Genomic DNA, 23,424 nt, shown 5'->3' on the forward strand with positions numbered 1-23,424 from the left:
ATAATTAAACAATCCCCGAAGCGTCTGTGAATAAAATATTAATCAAGAATTTTATTCAGAACAGAAAGGAAAAGGAATTGAGCTTTAAGATCCGCCTGTGAATAAAATATCAATCAAGAAATTTATTCAGAACAGAAGGAAAAGGAATTGAGCTTTAAGATCCGCCTGTGAATAAAATATCAATCAAGAAAATTATTCAGAACAGAAGGAAAAAGGAATTGAGCTTTAAGATCCGCCTGTGAATAAAATATCAATCAAGAAATTTATTCAGAACAGAAAGGAAAGAGAATTGAAGAATTAATCAATTAATAATCAATCGAAAATCTTAATAAATCAATTCCAGAAAGCAAGGAAGGAACAGAGTTGAAGATCCCAACCTGCAAAAAGAAATAACAATAACACCCTCGACAACAAAGTGTAGAGGCTGTCTAGAATTTAATTCAAAAACGGCACCAAAAGCCACCACGCTTTGAACGTGAAGAACAATAACCATGACAGGTGGTGAAGGCTTGCTGCCACGTAGGCAGGCCAAGCCCGGTGCCTCGCGAACGCGCTAGCGATGCGGCGCGACGAGAACTCAAACGTTAGAAAAACAATTTAAGTGTCACCAAAAACACGTCTAAAAAGTCACGCCAGGTGTAAATTCTGAACACAATCTTACACACAAATGGAAAGATTGAAATTAAAAGGGAGAATGCACCACAGATAAGCGAAAATAATATACCACAGCTCAAAAAAGATTTGAGCTCTTAGGAGACTTATCTGAGCACGTCTTGACAGGTGGCTTGCCGAAAGCAAAAGAGGAAGATGGACGCTAATTGCGCGGTGATCATGGGTAGTAAGCCTGAACGGGAGAGGGCGCGCTCGCGCTTTTTAAATTCTTGGGAGTTCTTTTCGGGTATGGCAGTCCAGAGGGCTGAACTAGCAAATCAAGTAGATGTATGGAGTTATTGAAGTAAATTTTTCAATATGTAAATTACATTTGCTAGAAATATTTTGTTCCTTTGTTGGCTTTTAATTCTTCTTTTACTTTATACAGTGAATCACAAGTACTGTCTGCTGAAATGTGCATATTAAATAGATCCACTTTTTATACTCAGCTTCAATAGATTCTGTTTGGTATAAAACAATTTGATACTTTGTCAATTGTAAAATGCTTATGAATAAAAAAATTAATTATAAAATTTGCATAAAAAATGTTGAAAACGTATGTTGTTCAATGACTCTTCTAAAAATGTCAATGGGCCAATACCCTATAATAATTTCAATTTTAATATGAGAAAAAGTTTCGAAAAAGAATTTCAAGGTCAATCTCAAGGTGATACATGTTGTTGCATAAAGAAATCTAAATGACATTGGCAAACTTATATCCATTCCAACGATATATACATACAATCTTGAACAATTGCAAGTGATTGCCCGCATCAATTACAAATGCACATCATTCAAATCATTACACCAATTTGCGCTGGAACGTCTTTCAGTCAATCAATCACTATCATTATAGTCTGTTGTCATGGTTACTGGCTAGTATTATTCATTGCCATACTGACCATGTATTGTTCGAGTTCAGCGCTTGAAATACTATAGTCATCACCATCCCCCGTGCTTTGTTCAATTCGAGTTGGGGAGTAATCCGCATCGTCTACAAAGTATCCAGAGTTCTGTACCCCTTCTAGACTGTAGGAGCGACTATGACGGGTGCCCGAACCCCCGGGCTTGGATGCCTGGGGTGTACTCGTAAGCACTTGTCCATTACGGACATTTCCATTTTCAATGTAACTACGATGTTGGTAGTGTATCGCCCGTGACCCTGGACGTGATGATGATTCACCTTGCCGAGGAATCGGCGTTGCGCCTTCAGCCACCGCTCGGGCACGTTGTGAAGCTTGTAGCGATCCATACGTTGGCGGTGGAGATCGACTGTCATCATGCGTCCGTGCATGTCCGTTTTGTTGTGTTCTTGCTCGGGCCACCATGGGAGTGATGAGGGCGCCATTTTTCATTTCCCAGTTTTCGCGGTCTGACAGTTTGGGTGTCTTTGAGCGCCTCATACAGAAGAGACCAGTGATCAGGACACTGATTACGATGAGGATGACGACCGCCAGGACGATGATGACGATCAGCCAGGTCTCCATTTGGAAGCCGCCTGTGCGTGGAGCTTCTGTGGCTCCAGTGATACCTTTGAATTATGAAACAAATTAAATACATGGTGCATAAATATCCTAAAAATAAAAAAGGCAAAAGTACAATAATTCAATTAGTTTGATGAAACAATTATTTAATATGTAATACACTATAATATAACCTCTCTATGCACTTCTAAATAACTTGGATATCATGACCCCGCATTAGCCTGGCAGACTCTTACATCATGCCAGCATTTTAATATGATATGAATGCATGAGCACAATTTATCAAACATAATACGTTTTGGTGGGTCAACGCAGTGAGCCCCATATAAACGCTAAGCTATCCATTTAATTTCACTAGTAGATCAAAAAATATTTATAGTTTCATTATAAATAATGTTCATATTTTCTTTTCCTGATTTTACATTTATCTATACCATACTTACGAGATTCACACTGTTGTCCCGTGAAATTTGCTGGGCAGACACATCGGTAGATTGCAACATAGTTCTCACAAGTTGCTCCATTCTGACAAGGGTTGCTCTCACATTCATCAATTTCTGTTGCAGGATAGTATAGAAGAGAATGTTTGGTATTATCTCCTTTCCAACATGCAGTAAATATTTTTGTAATTGTATCCTTAGTGTCTTTTATTAAATGATTATGGAGTCGATGACCATAAGTGGGAACGTGTTCCCTATTTTATCCATTAAAATCAAATCCGATAGTATTTAATATTTAGTCAACGGGGAAAAAACAGAGCTATATCATATGATAAATGGGTGAGAGACAAGAGCTATCACTAACAATAATGAAGAAAATAAGAATAACAATAATAAGAAGAATAGTAAAAATAGTAGAATGGCAAGAAAAACGTAAATAAATATATGTACACATTGTTGAAGATAAGGGGAGGGGGGGGTAGAAGAGGGGAAAGAAGAGAGATGTGAGTGCTCACCAGTTTCGCACATAACACCTGTGTATCCAACCGCACACAGACACGTTGGGTCACCCAATAACTGTGTGTTACACGCACCTCCATGATAACAACCACTCTGTGTGCAATCAGCTGAAAATCATTCAAAAGAATTTGGGAAAAAATGCATTTCAACACGATAATTTGTGAAACAACTCTCTACGTTCATATTCACCTCAAAAATTCACGACAAGGTGTAGATTTTATAGCTTAACAGACGTTACATTTTCAATAAAAAGAAGTTTTTAGAATTCACCAGGAAAAAATGTTTGTGGACAAATGAATGTTCAAATGTTTTATTCCACATCTTTTAAAATAGTAAAAAAAAGTACAATACTTACTTAAAAAGTTACTTAGTACAATCAAGAATTATACAAATACAAAATAGAAACCAACGAAATATAATATTTTGCGCAAGAAAAGAAAAGCACAGCACTAATAATAATGCAATTTGAAAAGTGCTCATATCCACTTCGCACATTTTACTCAAGGTGCAAAGTGTCAAACGAAACTATGGCAGTAAACCGTCTATGATACTCTTTTCAAATAACAAATGGTTGATTTTTTCTCATCAAAGTCACACAGTGATCTTATCAAACAAAACGAAATGTCACAGCATGAACTGATGAATATACTATTTGACATGTTGAACATATTAAGGAGTATTTCCAAAAATGTGAAACATGTGTGTGATATTCTAAAAACTACACAACAGTGTGCAATGTAGACTCTTGTACATATTCTAGAAACTGTACAAGGTCTATATCTGTGAAGTTTGAATAGAGTATGATATAGGATGCTGTCTGAAACAGAATCCTTTATGGTAATAGTTATAAGCTAAAGATCTGAACAAATTCTTACCATATTGGCAATTTTGACCAACAAATCCTTCTGGGCAGTCGCAGCTGTAAGTATCAGCATTGATCACAGTACAAGTGGCACCATTGACACAAGGTTCCGCAGAGCAGGAATCTAAAACAATAAAAGAAAATCACAACAATTTAAGTTTTTTTCTGAACTAACTACAGACAAAGGTTTTTTTAAGGCAATTCAATTTAGTTCATTCTAGTTGGTATGCACTCTAGATAGATTGTAAAAATAAGTACATTTGTTTTAAAGACACATCCTGTATCATCAACAATTAAAATATTCTCTTCATCTTGGTGATAATATTAAGTCAAGTTTGAATCAGAATAAGGATTCAAGCTGATGCTATTTCAGTTAAATCTCTCACTTTGATACAGAGTGAATCCTTATCATGAAAGGTGCATCAAATACACCTCAAGTCTTTCCCATTAATTACTTTCCTGAGATTATCAACGAATATCCTACTCTTGACAATAAAACAACCAAACTAATCAAGTATAACAACAAACTAGTGCAGATTTTGCAACCTCAATTGAAAATCTTGTATAGAAACTAAATTGTGAAAAAAGTGATGTAAAAAGGCCATATTCTCACAAGTGTTCAATCATTACAAAGCAACCAAAGCACAAAATGAATATCATCATCTGTGTAAACAAACTTTGTATTCTTCATTCATAACAGTGTCACAGGAAAAGGCTTCACATCAATAGTGACATAACTTACCTCGTCGGATTGTACGTGATCTCGTAGTCCGACATTCGCAAATTTCTTATGAGAGAGAGTGAAATATTTGTAAATGAGTTTGTATTCTTTGTTTTGAATCTTATATTCACTTGACCAAAATATATACTATTTATATATTTGAAACCCAAATTTCTTTTGTTTTCAATATCATTCCTCTATACTGATACCTAATCATATGCTTTGTTCAGCATACCAAGCAAGGGCTAGAAATTTACATAAGATTTTTTTTGGGAGGATGTTTACAATATAAATATCAGTATTGTCTGAGCAAGTTAATGAAACCGTTATCAATACAGCCCTTGGCACTTTCCATCCAAACATTGAAATATATTTCAATATTTATCATCAACTCACATAATCAATCAATATTACAAAAAATACATAAGATGATGATATAGTATACTTTCCATATTAAAAAGATGCTCAAGGCGGGTGAAGAACTTCCAAATAAATATGGCATATCATAACTTTAAATGCCCTATACATTGCATTTAAATGGTTTGGAGTGGTTTGAATGTCCCATGTTAAGCATACATAGACCTACATTGCAGATGTATATAAAGTACTCACCTAGATTGTTCATTGCTGTAAACACCAAAGAGAAACCACTCCCCTCATCTGCAGAATCAGTGATCATGACCATGGTCACAGAATTACTGGTTGACACGAAAGTGGTATTTGCGAGGCTTGCTTGTGGACCCGTCAAATGAAGGAGCAAGATGGCTCCTGCTGGCGCCGCCCGCCTCCTCCTGCCTTCCAACGAGTTGGTGTCATAGATGTCCAGGTAGTCATTTGGAGCAATCATGTCAAAGGATGAAATGACACCCTGGATGAGCTCGCCTTCCATGGCGGTTACGGTCCAGGTGACTTGGAGGTTTGGTGGGTAGGTACTGGGAAAGTTTGGGGAGTTCACCACTTGAGGATCGTTGGCAGCAACGTTCATGTCAATACCCCATGTCGTTTCTATAAATCAATATGAAAAATAGAATAATTAACTACTTTTGATATACACAATATATTGTCTACTTTTTCGGAAGAGTAAAGTATTTACACTTTTGACGAAACATGGTTTCTTGTGATTTCAAATCTATAAACAAACAATAGTTCAGTATTTGAAGATTTGGAGTTCCAAATTTCTGTACTTTCTTAAAGGGGAATGAAACCTTTGGAACAAAGAGGCTTACGTAGAAACAGAAAAATCAACGAATAAGAATAAAGAAAGTTTGAGAAAATCGGACAAATAATGAGAAAGTTATGAGCATTTGAATATTGCAATCACTAATGCTATGGAGATCCTCCCATTGGCAATGCAACAAGGATGTGTGATGTCACTGATAAACAACTTTCCCTTTGGTGGACTATAAAATACCTCAAAGTGTCTCTTTTTACTTTTTCTTATGATGATACAAACTCTTTATCCAAGATGTTTTCTCAAAAAATATGTATTGCATGACCTCAAGTAGAAAGAACACATGATCTATGGATAGATGTGATAAAAGAGGCAATATCTCCAAAGCATTAGTGATTGCAATATTCAAATGCTCATAACTTTCTCATTATTTGTTCGATTTTTCTAAAACTTTTGTTGATCTGTTTCTTTGATTTTTCTGTTTTCACACAAGCTATCTTGTTCCGATGTTTCATTCTCCTTTAACTGATGATCATGTTATCTTATTCTGTAAAAAATATGAGAATATTCTAATCATCAACATAAATCATTGTCATCATCATCATAACTACCCTCATCACCTTCATGATAAGAATTATCATCATAAAGATAATCTCGGTCAAAATATTTTTTTTCATCACCAGCATCATCACTGTCATCATTTTCATAACCACAATCCACGTCATCAGCATTTTTGTGACATACATGCAGAGATGCCAACTTTTGGAAATCAGAATTAGGGAGGATTTGCAACCGCCACCAAATTATGTGCGCATAGCGCACATCTCGAGCGCGGAGCGCTCGACCCTTGTGGCCGGGGTCCAGGGCCCGCCTTAGGGCCCTGGAAGCTCTGGGTTTCTAGATGCTCTCTGGTGCAATCTGACCCTTATTTTGGGGCATTTCACATGTTTTGAAATAAACATTGTTCCCACTTTTTTAACATTAAAAATATCAAATATGCATTTTCACATGTAAATAAAAAATGAGGGAACAAAAGAAGTACCTGTTCAACAACAATAATAAGGATGCATTATCACTATCGGCTATGGGCAGGTTATGTTCCACTATAAATCCAGTAAAGAAAAGCTCAGCGCTGGTCCCTTGCTTGGTGAAATAAAGACAACAGGGTACTAGTGGAGCTCGAAGATCTTGCCATCGCAATGTCCGTAGGCCTGTGCCGTTTGCTCCCGAACGTTAAGTGCCTCCGAATTATCATCACGACCTCCCTGCTAAACTGAAATGTCCACGCTGCAAATTGCGCAAAATGCATGGTAAATTCCTCTTTCCGACTTCCGAACACACAGGTACTGGAGACTGTATTCAGTCTTATACTTCTCACACCATTTCTTGGTCTTCTTTTGTTGATTTTCCGCCATTTCGTGTCAATATCAACCCATCAATACGCCGAAATCACACAACGATATTCCACCGCACGACTCGACAAATCCAGTGGCCGCGAGCACACACGCCTCGCGAAGCTAGCCGGGCCTACCGGCCTGGTGCACAGTGGATTCCCGTCGGGCATATCACATGCACCAGCTTTTCGCTGCTCCGTATTTGTCTACTTTTCACACAGAATTTAGTAGCAGCGAACGTAATGGAGTTACTACATGCTAAAGTTAGCAGACGATACATGTCCTTCCAATCCAATTTGATCAATGCAAAAAAAATCGTAATTTCGGGAGGATAAGGATGGTAATCGTAAGGGCGGGAGTTGGGATGAATTTTCGGGAGCCTCCCGATGAAATCGGGAGGGTTGGCATCTCTGTACATGTATAAGGTAAATTACAAGCGAGTACTAACCAAATTCACAGGTAGCACCATGGAATTCCTCGGGACATGCACAGTAGAACAATGATCCAGCTTCATTACATGTTCCTCCATTTGTACAAGGTGCAGCAGCAACACAGTCATACAAATCTAGTAAATACAAGATATACCCATAATCCTTTCAGTAATTAATGTGACTTACACAATGCAAACCTACATTGTACAGTGCTCTAGGTGCATGGGGACAAATAATCTGGAATAATCCTGATGTTTTACAGGAAGCGGCAGTAATACATTTAAGCATAATCTTTGTGAACTTCAATCTTAACATTGAAGATGAAGGATTTAATAATACCAAGGGCAAATGAAACTTGAAATAAAAAATAAATTCATATTCCAGAGTGCTCTAGGTGCACAATAATGAATTAAGTAAAATATTTTTAAGTTCTTTTGGAAAGACCTTGCTGACAGACAGAACAGCAGAAGAGATTTCCAAGCATGTGGCCAGTCATAAAGAATGATGAAACATATTTTAATCCTACATGTGGTTCAGAGTAAAGTTATTCCAAGGGTGAATTTGAAGTACTTTACATTAGGAAAATAAATAAATGACATTAAGACGGAATATACATTTCTAGAATTTACTTTTCATGAGATAATAATGTTCAAACTTACTGCAGAAAGTTCCTTTCCATCCACTGGCACAGGTACACTGAGCACCGTTCAGGCCAATAGAACAAGAACCACCGTTAAAGCATGGGTTTGGCTCACAACCACCTGTTTAAAGAAAGGCAATATTGAATGTAAACCAGATAATTTATATGTAATGTAGTTGAGGCAAAGAATCTTTCATACAATAAGTAGATCTTCTCCTCTGCTGAATTAGGGTGTCGAAACTTTGTACATAATTATAGCAACTGATCCAATGGTAGTTATTATTTTACTTCAGCGGAAGAGTAAATATATATATATATATATATATATTTATATATATACATATTTAGATATTTGTAGGGTAGTATGCATATGGGAGATCCCTTTTACATCATGAATGTGATAAAAATGATACCATACAAAGAAAATCGACCATAGGTGTAAAACAACTGATTACCAGAAGAGAAGACTGCCATTCAACCAACTGAAAAGACGTATTAAAGATCTTACCATCTTATATTCTCCAATCAACATATCTAATTAAATAGATGTCTTGAAATGCCCAAATTGGTAAATACACCTAAATCGAAAATGACTGTAATGTCTCCAGCATGATTTGATAAATCTGCCTTGCATTTTATGTTCATGTGGCATATGCTCTGTAATTTCAAAACATTTTTATTAATTTCTGATGACTTTCCTTAATGAATAACATTTAGAGAATCACACACATAAGGTATGTACAACTCTGCTGTGATTATTTTGAGATGATAAAATTTTCCTTCTTCGAACATTCGTAATTGCCAATTAAGTCTAGGTTTCAATGTAATATGCCACTGATGTCAGACTTCCTATCATCATATTATCCCAATTATTAAAACCCTTAGACTTGGCATAGAGATCAACTGCTTCCAATAGACAAGGGGTTCACATATCCAACTAAGTACAAACAAAGTATATCTTGCAGGAATATCAATAATTAATTTCCAATAATTTGCAATTAAATTCAATAGATGATCTTACTTAGCTGACAGTTAGCTCCACTGTATCCTGATTGACACTGACATGAATAAGTATCTCCATTCCCCGGTGTACACTGGGCATTGTTCTGGCAAAGGTTTGGCGTGCATGGATCCATGTCATCTGTATTGGGTAACCACATCAGAGGAAATAACAGGTGAAGGGAACATTCAATTGTAAATGAAATCACGGTACATGATGTAAGCAGTACATGAATACTGTGGAGCTGTAGTATGATCCCAAACATGCAACTGTGCATTCCTCAAATTCCTGTGTGATACTCACCACAGCAGCATAAAGGCCAAAGCTTAAAAGTATATTTATCAAGTGCTATACCAATGTTGCCTAAGTTTGGCATTTTTTCTGTTTTAGTTAGATATACTGAGTTTTATTTGATCTCATACAAGGAAAAACCTACATCATACTTGTAAAACAGCTAATGGATCTAGCAAACTCAAATTCCTCTGCCGGGTCAGACTATTTTCATTAAGATATAGTGAACTTGTGTTCTCATCGTTATTTTTAAGAGGAAGTTTCCTTTGGCATTGCCTCAATCCTCTGAACCATAAAACACACAAATGATTTCATCACAAAAGGTTGATAAATGATTCTCGTAATATATCAATTAAAAGATATCCCAAACATTATAAATTAGACAGATGATACAAGTAGATTCATATGAAGAAAAAAAAGGTAGCTGAAGCGACCCCTAAACAATCACAGGTAAACAGAATATTTCCCTTCTTAATAGACAGCTACAAAAGTGATTAATTTGGCTCACTCGATTAGCTGGATATTAGAAATCAATTTTTATGGTGTCAAAAGGAAATTTTCAATTACTAAAAACAAATGTCTTTACCAAATTGGCAATTGACCCCCAAGTAACCTTCAGGGCAATCACAGTTGTAGGAAGTCACACTGAGGACCATGCAGGGTGCACCATTTTGACAGGGATCTGGATCACAAGGATCAACATCTGAAAAAATAACAACAACAAACCATCAATATTACTGGGTGATAGGCACTTGTAATCAATGTCAATAATGATAATGAAGATACACAGTAGTTGTCATACCCATGCTGATTCATGTTATTGTAATGCTCATTGTAGTTGGTCATTTCTACCTTGGTAAAGGTCAAAGTGACTACCACTTAATACATATTACATACCCTCTACACCTGGGTGGAGAAAGGAAAATAGAAATTGATAACCATAGGGAATTAGCGTTGGGTGTTAAGACATTCTTACACTGATTCTATTTTAAAGTTTGTAGTTTAGTGTCCTGATTGACATTTAAAAACTGATTGAAAAAAGAAATGGATTTTCTAAATACATTACCCATGTTAAAGAATGCCATATATTCACACGTTCAACTTTCACAGATTAGCCCAAATCACATATGATTGATAAAATCTTAAAGCATTCTACAATATCTCTATTCAAAACACACAACCCAGTCCTGAAGCAAGGAATGCTAGTAGATGTTTATTCATGAACTATTCTCAAAAGAATATGAGAAACCACAATACTAATGTAGATATCCCGGGGGGGCCACTTACATTGGCGAGTGGATACCATGCGCGACCAAAAAAACACGTAAAAAGGATGTCTTTTTCACGATAAGGCACGTTACGTACGTAACGTGATAAGGGTGTCAAAAACACAAAAATAATGAAAAAAGGGTATCTATTTCGCTAGGAAAATTACGTGTTTAGGGTCGAATATGCGGGGATGATAAAACAAAATTAAAATGTTTTATAAAGGATGTCTTTTTTCCCCAAAACTTCGTGTTTAGAGTCCGATTTGCGCGAGGTGTAGAAGGTGGGGTCGTACTAAACCAAATAAGGTAAAGCCGACGACCGAAGGACCCGTAACAATAAAACATTCCTGTACTTGTTTAGGGGTTCATTTCAGGGAATATTACCAATAAGAGTATCGTTTTGTTTCCAATACTTGTTAAGGGTAGGGTTTCACACACCAATACTTGTTAAGGGGTGCATTTTCAGAAAGTGGAAATTACGTGTTTAGGGTGCTTTTCGAGACTTCATGGTCGCGCATGGTATCCACTCGCGAATGGAAGTGGCCCCCCCGGGGTAGATATCAAATTCTCTTCTTATTTAAAGTGAACTTAATTCACCTTGTTCACACTGTGTTCCTGAGTATCCATCCAAACATTGACAGGTATATTCAAGACCAGAAGTTACCAGACAGGCCGCTCCGTTTCGACAAGGGTTACTAGTACAAGGCAATTCTACAGAATACGGGAAAAGGGTACCAAATATGAGTACACATGCCAAGTGAATAATGCTGGTAAAAATGAATTCATGAAGGTAATTCTACAGAACGAGGAAATCAAGTATGAGTTAATTTACAAATTAAAGGAAATACATGTACAGGTTTAAATGAAAGTGACAAACATGGTAATATATTTAGACCAAAACATAGATATCACACACATAGCCAGTTAAAATTCGCACAGATTCTCTCAAGATATCTGTCGCTGAAACTCATCATTTATTTGTCTTATGGTGAGTCTCATTGTAACACATGCAGTATATGAAACAAAATTTAGATTGCATTTCCGGTCACTTTACTATGACTTTCTGAAGCACTAAATATTGGATTTTGGGCACAATTTATTCAGGGCTCCATTTTTCAAAAAATACCGCAGACACAGGTGACAATGGAACCTTACAGCTCAGATGTTTAAAATTCATATTAATGGTTAATAACCCATGCCTTTATCTCACCTATCTCACAGTTTGCACCCAAGAAACCGGTAGGACAGGTGCATTCGTACATCCCACCTGACAGGACACGACAGGCTCCCCCATTCTGACAGGGATTAGCAATAGCACACGGGTTGACCACTAGGATAGATAAAAATGATAATAGTAATAAATCGATATTAATAATACTAATAATAACGATAATATTGAAATGATTAATAAGCAGTTTTTGTACAGCACGTATCACAATATGATCAAACATTTATCAAAGAAACTTGATAATGGATCCTTGATTGATCACAAAGATAAAATCTATTAATAGAATAACTAATGGATGTAAGGGACATATGGAATATGACAGAGGCACCTGAAAACCATTGTGGATTGCCAAGACGGAAGTTTGACAGACAACAGTAAGATTAACGGCCATTAATGAATGATATACAAGGAATCTATATGATGCATAGCAAGACAATGTATTCAAGCTCAGCTTGAGAGTTGTACAATGTCGGTCTAATAAGATTGAATATTTCTTTTTAAACATAGATGTAAATTTGAAAATGGATATTGAGGACTATCCTTATTGTCGACTCATCATATTTTGGGCGGTTAACTATTTTTTTCATAATCTTGATCCTAGAAGAATCCTTCACAAAATTTATGTCAATTGGCTATGTCACACCCTCAATTGCACTGCAGTTTCTTGGATATCCCATTGGAATGCCCAAGTAAAAGATGGAGGATTAAACGCAAGAGGAAATGGAGCTGGAGAGCAGTTCATGAACTTTTGTTGGTTGTCTATCACTATGGTAACTGTTGGAGTATACTGACTTTGCCAGATGGAAAATCTGGAAGACGTGGAAAGAAGTGGCTTACACATTTGTTTAAAGATACAAACAATTTTTACAGTTACGCACTTGATTGAGAATCAATACATACCTTCCAAGCAATTAGTTCCAGCAAACCCAGCTGCACACTCACAGCGGAACGTATTAGCCTGGTTGATACAAGTGCCTCCATTGTAACAAGGTGAGGACCAACATGGGTTATCTGTACAATGTAGTGAAGAGTATGTGTTTTAAATTAAATAGGATATCCATTTGATTTGGGTCCTAGCGGCTTTTTTTTTTATTTAAGCATGAGAAATTTGTTTACCGACCACCCTTTTTAAGTTTTGCTAAACTCATTCCGTTCCTCTCAAAGTCCTGCAAAGATATTCTACTTAATTTTATGTCAATGGAAATCTTGGTGTTTTGTCATGCAAAGAAACTAAATCTTCCCTTTTCATCAAACTTTTTAATAGTCAACTTATGGTGACAAGTTTAAGAGCAAATACAGCTATTAATTTTTTAAGTTCATGTGAATGATGGACTTACATGTTTGGCAGTTGCTACCAATGTGATCGTCTGGACAATCACATCTGTACTGGTCATTGATTGTTAAACATATCCCACCATTCTGACATGGCGAAGACCAACAAGGGGCAGCTATTGAGAAATAAAACAAATAAAGAACGTCAACATTTAGAATGAAAATGATAAGCATCCTAAAGTCATATTAAAGTACCACGATTACCAATGAGACCTATGGAAAGAACATACATTTTCACAACAAATCAAGAAATTTGTACAATGAAACAAAGTTTCAAATTATATCATCCATGTAACTGCTTTAGGGCATATATAATTTAATATTTAATTTTTGATAGTCGGAGGATTTTTTTTGGGGGGGATACGAAAACCAAAATAGGCTCTGAATACAATGACAAATTAATTACTAAAATAACTAATGAATTCATGAAATAAAAAGTGCCTATAAGAGAAATGTGAAAGGAAACATAAATTTACATCAAAAGTTACAGCTGAGCTGCAAATAAAAGATATTGGTAGGGATAACTTCAGATAAACTTTTGAAAACATCTTCATAGAGAAATAAGATTACAACAGAAAAAAATGCAAGATATATGAACTAAAGAATATAGATGAGAAATAAGAGTAAATAACATGTTATATCAATGTCTGCAAAAGACAAGCCATATATTGATCATTAAGGCGTGTGAATTATCTGTTGATTCAAAGCAAAATCTCTCATATACTCTTTAAAAAAAGAAAATGAGGAAGAGTCAATGATGAGTAGAGTTTACCTTGTGCACAAGTGCTGCCAGTCCAGCCATTAGGGCATGTACATTGATATGTTCCACCTGTATTGTAGCAGGCCCCTCCATTAAGACAGGGCGAAGATCCACATGGGTGATCTGTTATAAAAGAAATGAATAATAAAATTGAACACTACAACCCCATTTAATACATAAAAGTCCTCCCTTCATGATTATTCTGGCAATAAACTTGGGCAAATTTTTTTTTAATGATACCAAATCGGATGGGTCTATCAATGCTGGGTGCTATATCCTTTGCGCGCTGACGTTGCAATCTTGCACATTCGTACAATCAAATTCAATAATCGTAATAATTAGTTTTCTCTCCTCCCTTCATATTATATAATCTAATAAAAGACAATAGTTCTTGAATAGCATATATATGATAATTCTAAGTATCAATGGTGAAATATAGAAATCCTGAATTAAAGTAAATAACATGGAAACAATTGTCATTATTGTGAATTCAATTCTGTCTGAGCCAATCACGTGGCAGGATTTAAGTAGAAAGAATAATACTAATAATAATAGGTATTTATATAGCACCATCTATGTAGAAACATTCTATTCCGAGGCACATTGTTATTATTATCATTATTACCCCGACTTTAGCTCGAGCTGCCTTTCAGCACTCATGCATTCAAGGAATTAATCCTGCTGGGTACCCATTCACTTCACCCGGGTTGAGTGCAGCACAATGTGGATAAATTTCTTGCTGAAGGAAATTATGCCATGGCTCAGATTTGAACCAACGACCCTTTGATTCAAAGTCCGGAGACTAATCCACTGGGCCACAACACTCCACATATATAACAATATAGATTGTAAAGGGTTATGGTTTACTTACATTCAGTGCATGTCTGTCCAATCCATACTGATGCACAGCTACACACATAATTAAAGCCACTCACCGTACAAACGCCTCCATTCTGGCAAGGTGATGTGTAGCATGGGTTATCTATGCCGAAAGAAAACATTAAATATCAATCAGATATGTTTTAATCACCTATTTCATGACTTTATATCCATCTCGAAACATAGATTACCTCATATGAATAGAAAGCAACCTTTATTATTAATAAATAGACAAAGAAACATATCATCTCTTTGAATACATTATATATTTTTTTGTTTCAGATTGTTACAAATAGGAATAACCCTTCTCTTGAGGATATTAAGATGTTCTCAACTTCCACTGGGAACTTATGCAAAGAATCTATAAAGAATTGAGGCCTATAAACTACCTCCTAAATAATACTGATTAAACTAATAAAAACAAAACATTAATTCTAAAATGTTAAGAAAGCATATTTTTGTTATCTGTAGAGATAACATCAAACATTACATTGATGACCATATTCACAGAAGCTTATTCAAAGAGAAATACGATTATTATGGGAAACGGAGCACTTAGAGACAAGTTCCGCAACAGACAACCTTTATACCACTATAGTAGCAATAAATATGCAAATCACAGCGCCACACACAAAGGTAAATTAAGGATATTGAGATGTTAAGGATCTATGAAATGACAGATCATGCAATGCAATAGTAGGCATCATTCTCTGGCATCCTTCTATTTATCAATTTCATAATTTGTTATGTAATTGGTGTCTTTTATATTTGCATGCATATTATTTTTGTCAAAATATTATATGCAAAATTAGGAATAAATGAAAACAATCTCTTTATTTCACAGATTGCTGCTAACTATATGAACATGTTTGAAATAATTGTGCAATGGTAGTTAAAGTGCTTACCAACGTTGCAGGTTGATCCAGTGAAGGCATTGGATCCTTTAGTGTCCTTTATATTTATATGCATATTATTTTTGTCAAAATATTATATGCAAAATCGGGAATAAATGAAAATGATATCTACATTCACATGTCGCTGCTAAATATGAGAATATGTTTGAAATTATTGTGCAATGATTGTGAGAGTGCTTACCAACGTTGCAGGTTGATCCAATGAATGCCTCTGGACACTGACAGGTGTAACCTGATCCTGCAGGGGAGCAGGTTCCTCCATTCAGACAAGGGCTGGTCACACACGCAGTCGCTAGAGGGACAAAGACAAACAATCATTAATTCTTCACAGGGAGAACAGAATGTGCAAAATGGCAGAATGCAGATACGTAGTATCTTTGGTTTGGGGACTAGATTTCTGACCATCACAGTTTATTTCAAATGAAAGATGTATAGATATTTTGCTTTCATGGATATTATTTCTCACAGTCATGTATCATTACTTTTTAATGATGAGTGTAGATGTATTTTAATTTCTATTTTAGGTCTTTTCAGTCATGCCCCCCCCCCCAATATGATATGCACTCAATAAACTCTCAGGAGTGAAGAATGAACCATAAATTAGTGCAGGGCTCACTGAATCAGAAGATAGGGACAACTAATACCACATCCCTCTTAAAGACTAATATATCCTGAAACTTGTTGAGTTCTGTACATTATATAAAGGAATGTCCAACAAAAGTAATTTCTTTACATTAAACCGAGTTTCATCAAGAAAAATATCAATCACATCTATGTAAAATTAATTTGTAATAAATCCTTGTTTAACTATTTCCTTGCAAATTGACAGTCTATATATATATACTGAGAGCAATATTACCAATCTATCCGTTGACTGATCACAGCACATCCAATGTCATACGAAAAAACTTTTCTATTAGTATTGGTAGTTTCTATAACTTTCATTGATCAATATCTCCCATTTTCAGTTAAGATGATATTTAATCAAAACCAACACAATATTTAAGGGACTATATGTCTCTTATTAAGATGTTATTGCCCTACCTTGCTCACAGTCGTCCCCTATATATCCCTCTTGACAGACACATGTATAGTATGTTATTTGGTTGATACAAGGAGCTTCGTTCTGACACGGATCCGGGGAGCAAGCATCATTTGCTGGTTAAATGGTAAAAATGCAATAAAGTGGAATAACAACATTTAAGACAATCACCCAAACTATCCATTAACAAAAGCATAAAAAAGAATCAAAATGAAAATATATCATGTCAAATCTAAGTGATGACTAATTTTAATGTATACAATGCAATGAAGGTATACAATTAGTAATTGTAAACGATGCAATATATATCACAAAGAAAAAAATAGTAGAGATATAATTCTAAGGATTGAAAATAATGGCTAGTAAATTCCCTATAGGAACATGTCACATGACAATCACTACAAAGAACAGAAATGGTGCACAGGTCAAAATATTTCATAATTCTAATGACTGAAAGAAGACCAATATATCATCATCATGAAAAAAAAAAGTATTTTTCCAAACCACTGATGAAATGATAAAGAGCTAACATTATTATAAAGCCATAACAAGGCATTGCATGTTGTCACTCAGATTTTAAGCTAATTAGGGCTTTGCCTTTTTAACACACCTAATTGCAATCAATTTCAAATTCTCTTAAGAAATCAATAATTAGTACATAAATTTTACCTGAAAAATGAAATTTATGCATTAAGTAGCAATCCAGCAACCATTTAAAGACCTAAAATATATATGTCTTTATTTTGGTATAAAGAATTTAATTGAAATTGAAAAAAATTCTTTACACCCTTCTTAAATCCTCGAATGAAAAAAAGACATCAAATATTGTTAATGGAGATTGAGACTGTTTGTTTACCAATTTCACAGTTGTCTCCACTGTATCCGTCTGGGCAGTCACAGAAATAACCAATTTGAAGGGAAAAGCACTGGCCTCTTTCACATGGGTTACTAATACATGCTCCAGGGGCTAAAATAGAACACATACAAGTTCAAAGATCAAAGGTCGTCTATAAAATTTATATGTTTAGAAATCCTTTAACAAGCACCTACTATATGGCCACTACGCTCCAAAAAATGGCGTCCCTCCGAATACAGCTTCTGATCTTGCACTAAAGACCACCTAACTGTGAAGACCAAGAAAATTCTACCTTTTGTTGTATTTACACAATATAGTTATATTTTAAAATTTGAGCATTTCTGCGGTTTTGTGCAGGAGAAATGTATTGACTAGACTCTTCAGCAAAGTTGCAAGTTTTAGACTTGTAAAATGAACGTGAATACTGAGACAGCAATCGGAATCAAGCAAGAAAGCTTCATCAAATATAGAAATAAATATCAAGCATATAAGAAGATATCAATTATATATTAAAAAAACATGCATAATGCTTCTGCAGTGCTGTAGACTATGAATGAGAAGTCACTCAATCAAGTATCAAACAATTTTTTGTGTGTGTAATCGTGAAAATAATCATCTACATGTATATGCTACTCATTAATATTCATAAATAATTTCCTTACGTATCTCGCAGTTAGTTCCTAGATAGTCTCCAATGCAATCACACTGGTATGAACCTGATCCTAAGTCACTACACAAGCCACCGTTCATACATGGGCTATTTGCACAAGCATCAACTGTTGATATAAAGCATAATAAAAGATGGTCAATATACAATGATAATCAAAATGTCATCAGTCATCTTTATTACTATCATCATCATCATCATCATCACCATCATCATCATCATATCACTTTTATCATATCATCATCATAATCATCACCATCATTATCAACATCATGAACACCAGCATTGTCATCATTTTCATCATAATAATCATCATCACCAACATCATCATCACCATCAATATCATTATCCCCTTGCCCTTATGTTCATATCCAAATCATTATCTCAACATCCTATTTCCATCCTCCTCCTCCTCCTCCTCATCATTCTCATCATCATCCTCATCATTACCATCACCATCATAATCAATATTCAAAATCATGTGCACTAGTATCTTGCTTGAATTGCAGATTTTAAAACAACAGATTGCTTCTAAGTAAAACAATTATGTATACTCACTTTCCTCACAATTCGACCCTCTAAACCCAAAAGCACATTGGCAGCTATACGTTGAACCTGATACTGTGCAGAGGCCATTGTTAAGGCAGGGTTCAGATGAACAAGGAGCTAGAAAATAGATTATTGAAAAAAAACCATACTCAAAGAATACTGCAGTGTATGATGCCTGATCATCAGTCAATTTTGAGATCAATTTATTAGTTTTAAGGATTAATTGGGCATGCGTCAGTGCTCTCAAAAGAGTACTAAACACAAAGTGAGACAAAGGAGAAAAACAATTATGCATAATCTTAAATCATATGTCCTGTAGCATTATGTGATTTACATCTTCTTTTAAGGAATAATGTTTATGTATTTACCTTCTAGATCTTATATAAAGATATTATATGAAATTCAATGATATTGACTCAATTATCGATGTCTCTCTTTTCAAATATATAACAGTAAGATATGATGCTAAGGGTTATGAGGTATATGAAACATTAGTTTGAAGTCATGCTACAAAGGGCTCTCATAAGTCACTCTCCTGAGAGTCCTATAACCGCTATCAAACTTTATACTTCCGCACCAAACCAGCTTTTATACCGACACATACCTACACAAAGGGATATGTGATATAGTTATTAGAAATAAGACTTAAACTTACTCATTTCACAGAATTCTCCCCCATAGCCTCCTGGACAACTGCAGATAAAGTTGTTACTCGTTTCAAACGGAAAGCAAGTCCCACCATTTATACACGGAGTGCTGTCACAAGGATCCAATACTGTGGAAAAAGACAGAAAAACATCAAAATTGATCGTTCTTTTGTGTACTTGACTTGGAAGAGATCAATGTATTACTGGAAGATCCTCGTTTGAGACAAGTTGACATTACCACTGTATAGTTGGCTCCTGAATATTTACTTTTGTAAATTAATAAAAACGACCCTAGGGCTCCACGAACTAACCTGTCTCACAGAATGTTCCCACGATTCTCTCATTAGGACAAACACAAACGAAGTGGCTTCCGTCCTGGGCTTGCACACAAGGTGCGTTGTTCTGACATGGGTTACTGTTACATGGTGCAGCTGTTAAATGAAAGCGAGACAATAAGATAGTATAATAATAATTCAAAATTGACATAGCACCTGTCAAAATTTCTCTAAGCGCTTTACATCACAAAACCTGACTACTTAACTTTAAACAAACTAAACTCAATTACTTATCCAATGAATTCCTTTAAGCGTTCTTTTTGTACGTGTTTGTTTAATAAGTATACTGTCACCAGTGAAATTCACTTGTAAATCATCTTTCGTGGTTGAGAACTGGTTTATTCTGTAGAATAAGTATGCTTTTGAATCATCTTTCAAGTTTTTAGTGTGTTTACTGTGTTTAATTTTGATAAGTAATGCTGTTAAGATGATAAAATAGGCAATTTGTTGACTCTAAATTACAAGAATGTTATGGATTGTTGAATATGAAACAATAATCACGTACATGTGCTCTTTCTTAATGTAGATAGCTACATCCAAATTGCCTTTAAGAAGACGTTTGTTCCATCACTTTCACAAAACAATAATTTACGTAATATCCATAACTCCTATTACTTCTGAATTTTCTACCGCTACTCATACAACTGCCTGAATACAATATAGGTAGTATTGTAGCTACAACAATGACAAATACAACTTTTTATACCTACTACTGCTATTACTACTACTTTTACTACAACGACTACTATTACTACTACTACTACTACTACTACTACTACTGCTATTACTACTACTTTTACTACGACTACTATTAATACTACTATTAAAGGTATTGTTTAACTTTTTGAGCAGCCGATTTAAAAAATTCTCAAACCAAGATGAAACATGTGTACAAGTGCATGTATTAGAAGTGATAAACCCTGAAAACAACCATTATTGAGAATGAAAAGCTAAAACTACAAGGCAAACCCCGATTTTGTAAATGGGCGTCTTATAGACACCTAGATAGTACACATAAGTGTATGGGATGAAATTAAGATGGTGTTTCCGGTCACTTTATATTTCAATTTTTGAAGCACTAAATAATTATTTTCAAATGCAATTTTTTCTGGGCTTTATTTTTGTAACATATCACAGACACAGGTGACAAGTGTGACCTTCTCGCGCAGATTTTTTTAAATTCAAACCAATGTTAACCAATCACTTTAATATAAAACTACAAATACAAGTGGCACTACTTCTACTACTAGAATCCCCACTCTAAGTATTACTTGGATTCAATTCTTAGTCTTACTAATAAAACATGAACTAGTCATTTTTCTTGTAGGAGAAACCTACCTTCTTCGCAATTGGTTCCTTCATAGCCAACTGGACAATTGCACACATACTGGTATGCATTGTTAGCTCTAAAACAGTTCCCTCCATTCACACACGGAGAGCTTGCACAAGGATCCAACTCTGAAAATCAAATAATAAGGAAAACATGAAAATATCAAAATGAGAACACTTTTATTTTAAGCACAGATTATCTAATGAAAATTTTGAAATTGCACTGCATGAGTTTGATCCAAACATAAGCCTATTTGATATCAAGACACCAAATGATTTCACATTCCACATTTTAATGCATTTTACTATGGTTTTTACTCTGTATTTAATTGTGCCAGCACCAACTTGTAAACATGATTTGTCCAGCTCTTGCTGTTTTTCATGTATGATTGTTAACATGTTTGACTATCAATAAAGACAATTGTTTAATTGAATTAAATTGAATTTGATTAATTTTCTTCATAAAAATGTAAGCCATTTTTTCATAATCGGAGACCACACCTAAGTAAAGAATACTGATTTAGCTGTGCTGGCCTCTCTGCATCTTACGAGTACCTTATTCGCAATGAGAAGCAATCTAAAATCGAGTGATAGAATAAACTTTCTCAGTGTATTCTACAAAATAAATGTAAACACCCCAAATTGCATAGTGGCATAAAGGATACAATTACCCAAAAGGCCCTGTTACATACCTCCGTTCATACATCAAGATTCTAGTCTTACAACGCATTGTGATTAATTTCATAGAAAGTAAAATTCTTGATATGATATAATTTGAAAATGAATCAAGCTATTGTAAATCTTTGTGTGAGACTGGACCATGAAGTTTCGACACATTTGGTATCCATTTTAGCATTGAAGTAAATATTGATATGGAATCAGATGGCACTTTTAAACCTTAAATAGTAAGTGCGGGGACCTTTAAGGTAGTATGTCTAGTGCAAACTGTGACTGTAAAGCTATAATTGATCACAAGACTGACTTTAAAAATGTATAATACAGTGTTACATACATACGTATATTTCTACTGAAAATTATTGCATGCAAAAGGGAGTACCTGTTTCACAGTGCGTGCCTGAAAATCCATCCTTACAGAGACAAGCATAAACATAAGATGACTGACTCGCAACACAGGTTCCTTCATTTTGGCAGGGGCCGCTCACACATGGATCTAAAACTATATCGCAAAGAAAGGAGAGATTAATAAATCATAGTTCAAAATTTCCATGCAGTCAAGTATTGGAGCAGAAAACGGATGTACGCAGGTGCAGTGGCATGGAGAACTACTCCCTCTCATTTGTCCAAGTGAAAAAAATGGAGAAAAAAGAGGAGGAAATTGACAAATAAGAATATAGATAATACGTTTACTTTTATTCTGAAAGATATGAAGGCATCTCTAGATGAACTCTCCCTCTTTCAAATACCCTGGTGCTGCCAAGATGTGCATTACACCCATGACAACAAGCAGCTACATTAACTGGTTTGGAATACACATACAGCACGCAGAAAAAATAAATGTATATGTAAAAAAGTGTATAATGATAATAGAAATCAAACATCTCCTCACTTGCCATCTATACATATTTAAAAAAAAATAATGGATTTGTTGTTAACTAACTTTTTTGTTGTAGTGCCATTTTATTATGAATCAAGATAAACTTTACATGAAACATATATTCTTGACACATCAATCGTACAAAGTAAAAAGATCTAAAATCATGTAACATAAAGTCGTTTGTGTATTGTGATATTCATTGTGTGACATGAGAAAATATCAATGTTTAGAGAAGACATATACTTCTTTGGCATATTTAGTACTTACGTGTTTGGCAGTTAGGACCTGTATAACCCAAGGCACATTGGCAGACGTAACTATAGACATTTGATAACCGGTAACATGTTCCGCCAAACAGGCATGGTGTGCTTACACATGGATCAAGCTCTGAAAATCATCAAGAATTAAAACATACCATCAGTTATTGATTATTTGTCCATAGGAAAATGTGTTCACACT

General features: G+C 35.1%; 1 protein-coding gene across 1 annotated transcript in view; it reads right to left on the reverse strand.

The window, feature by feature from the left end:
- Positions 1-961: 961 nt before the first annotated feature.
- Positions 962-23,424, reverse strand: part of LOC121431356 (neurogenic locus notch homolog protein 1-like) — a 69,610-nt gene continuing 47,147 nt past the window's right edge. Inside the window, exons 42-66 of the mRNA XM_041628896.1 lie at positions 23,233-23,352; positions 22,468-22,587; positions 21,420-21,539; positions 20,058-20,177; positions 19,755-19,874; positions 19,109-19,216; positions 18,546-18,659; positions 17,884-17,994; positions 17,030-17,143; positions 16,167-16,277; positions 15,064-15,174; positions 14,205-14,315; positions 13,438-13,548; positions 13,001-13,111; positions 12,083-12,202; positions 11,470-11,583; positions 10,191-10,307; positions 9,335-9,454; positions 8,333-8,434; positions 7,691-7,807; positions 5,290-5,682; positions 3,970-4,080; positions 3,091-3,201; positions 2,579-2,692; positions 962-2,182 (exon numbers count right to left, since the gene is read on the reverse strand). Of these exons, the coding sequence (XP_041484830.1) occupies positions 1,521-2,182; positions 2,579-2,692; positions 3,091-3,201; positions 3,970-4,080; positions 5,290-5,682; positions 7,691-7,807; positions 8,333-8,434; positions 9,335-9,454; positions 10,191-10,307; positions 11,470-11,583; positions 12,083-12,202; positions 13,001-13,111; positions 13,438-13,548; positions 14,205-14,315; positions 15,064-15,174; positions 16,167-16,277; positions 17,030-17,143; positions 17,884-17,994; positions 18,546-18,659; positions 19,109-19,216; positions 19,755-19,874; positions 20,058-20,177; positions 21,420-21,539; positions 22,468-22,587; positions 23,233-23,352 (3,683 nt within the window). The 3' untranslated portion in view covers positions 962-1,520. The remainder of the gene's footprint in view (positions 2,183-2,578; positions 2,693-3,090; positions 3,202-3,969; positions 4,081-5,289; positions 5,683-7,690; positions 7,808-8,332; positions 8,435-9,334; positions 9,455-10,190; positions 10,308-11,469; positions 11,584-12,082; positions 12,203-13,000; positions 13,112-13,437; positions 13,549-14,204; positions 14,316-15,063; positions 15,175-16,166; positions 16,278-17,029; positions 17,144-17,883; positions 17,995-18,545; positions 18,660-19,108; positions 19,217-19,754; positions 19,875-20,057; positions 20,178-21,419; positions 21,540-22,467; positions 22,588-23,232; positions 23,353-23,424) is intronic.

The sequence above is a fragment of the Lytechinus variegatus genome, chromosome 17 (assembly GCF_018143015.1).
Source record: "Lytechinus variegatus isolate NC3 chromosome 17, Lvar_3.0, whole genome shotgun sequence".
NCBI lineage: Eukaryota > Metazoa > Echinodermata > Echinoidea > Temnopleuroida > Toxopneustidae > Lytechinus > Lytechinus variegatus.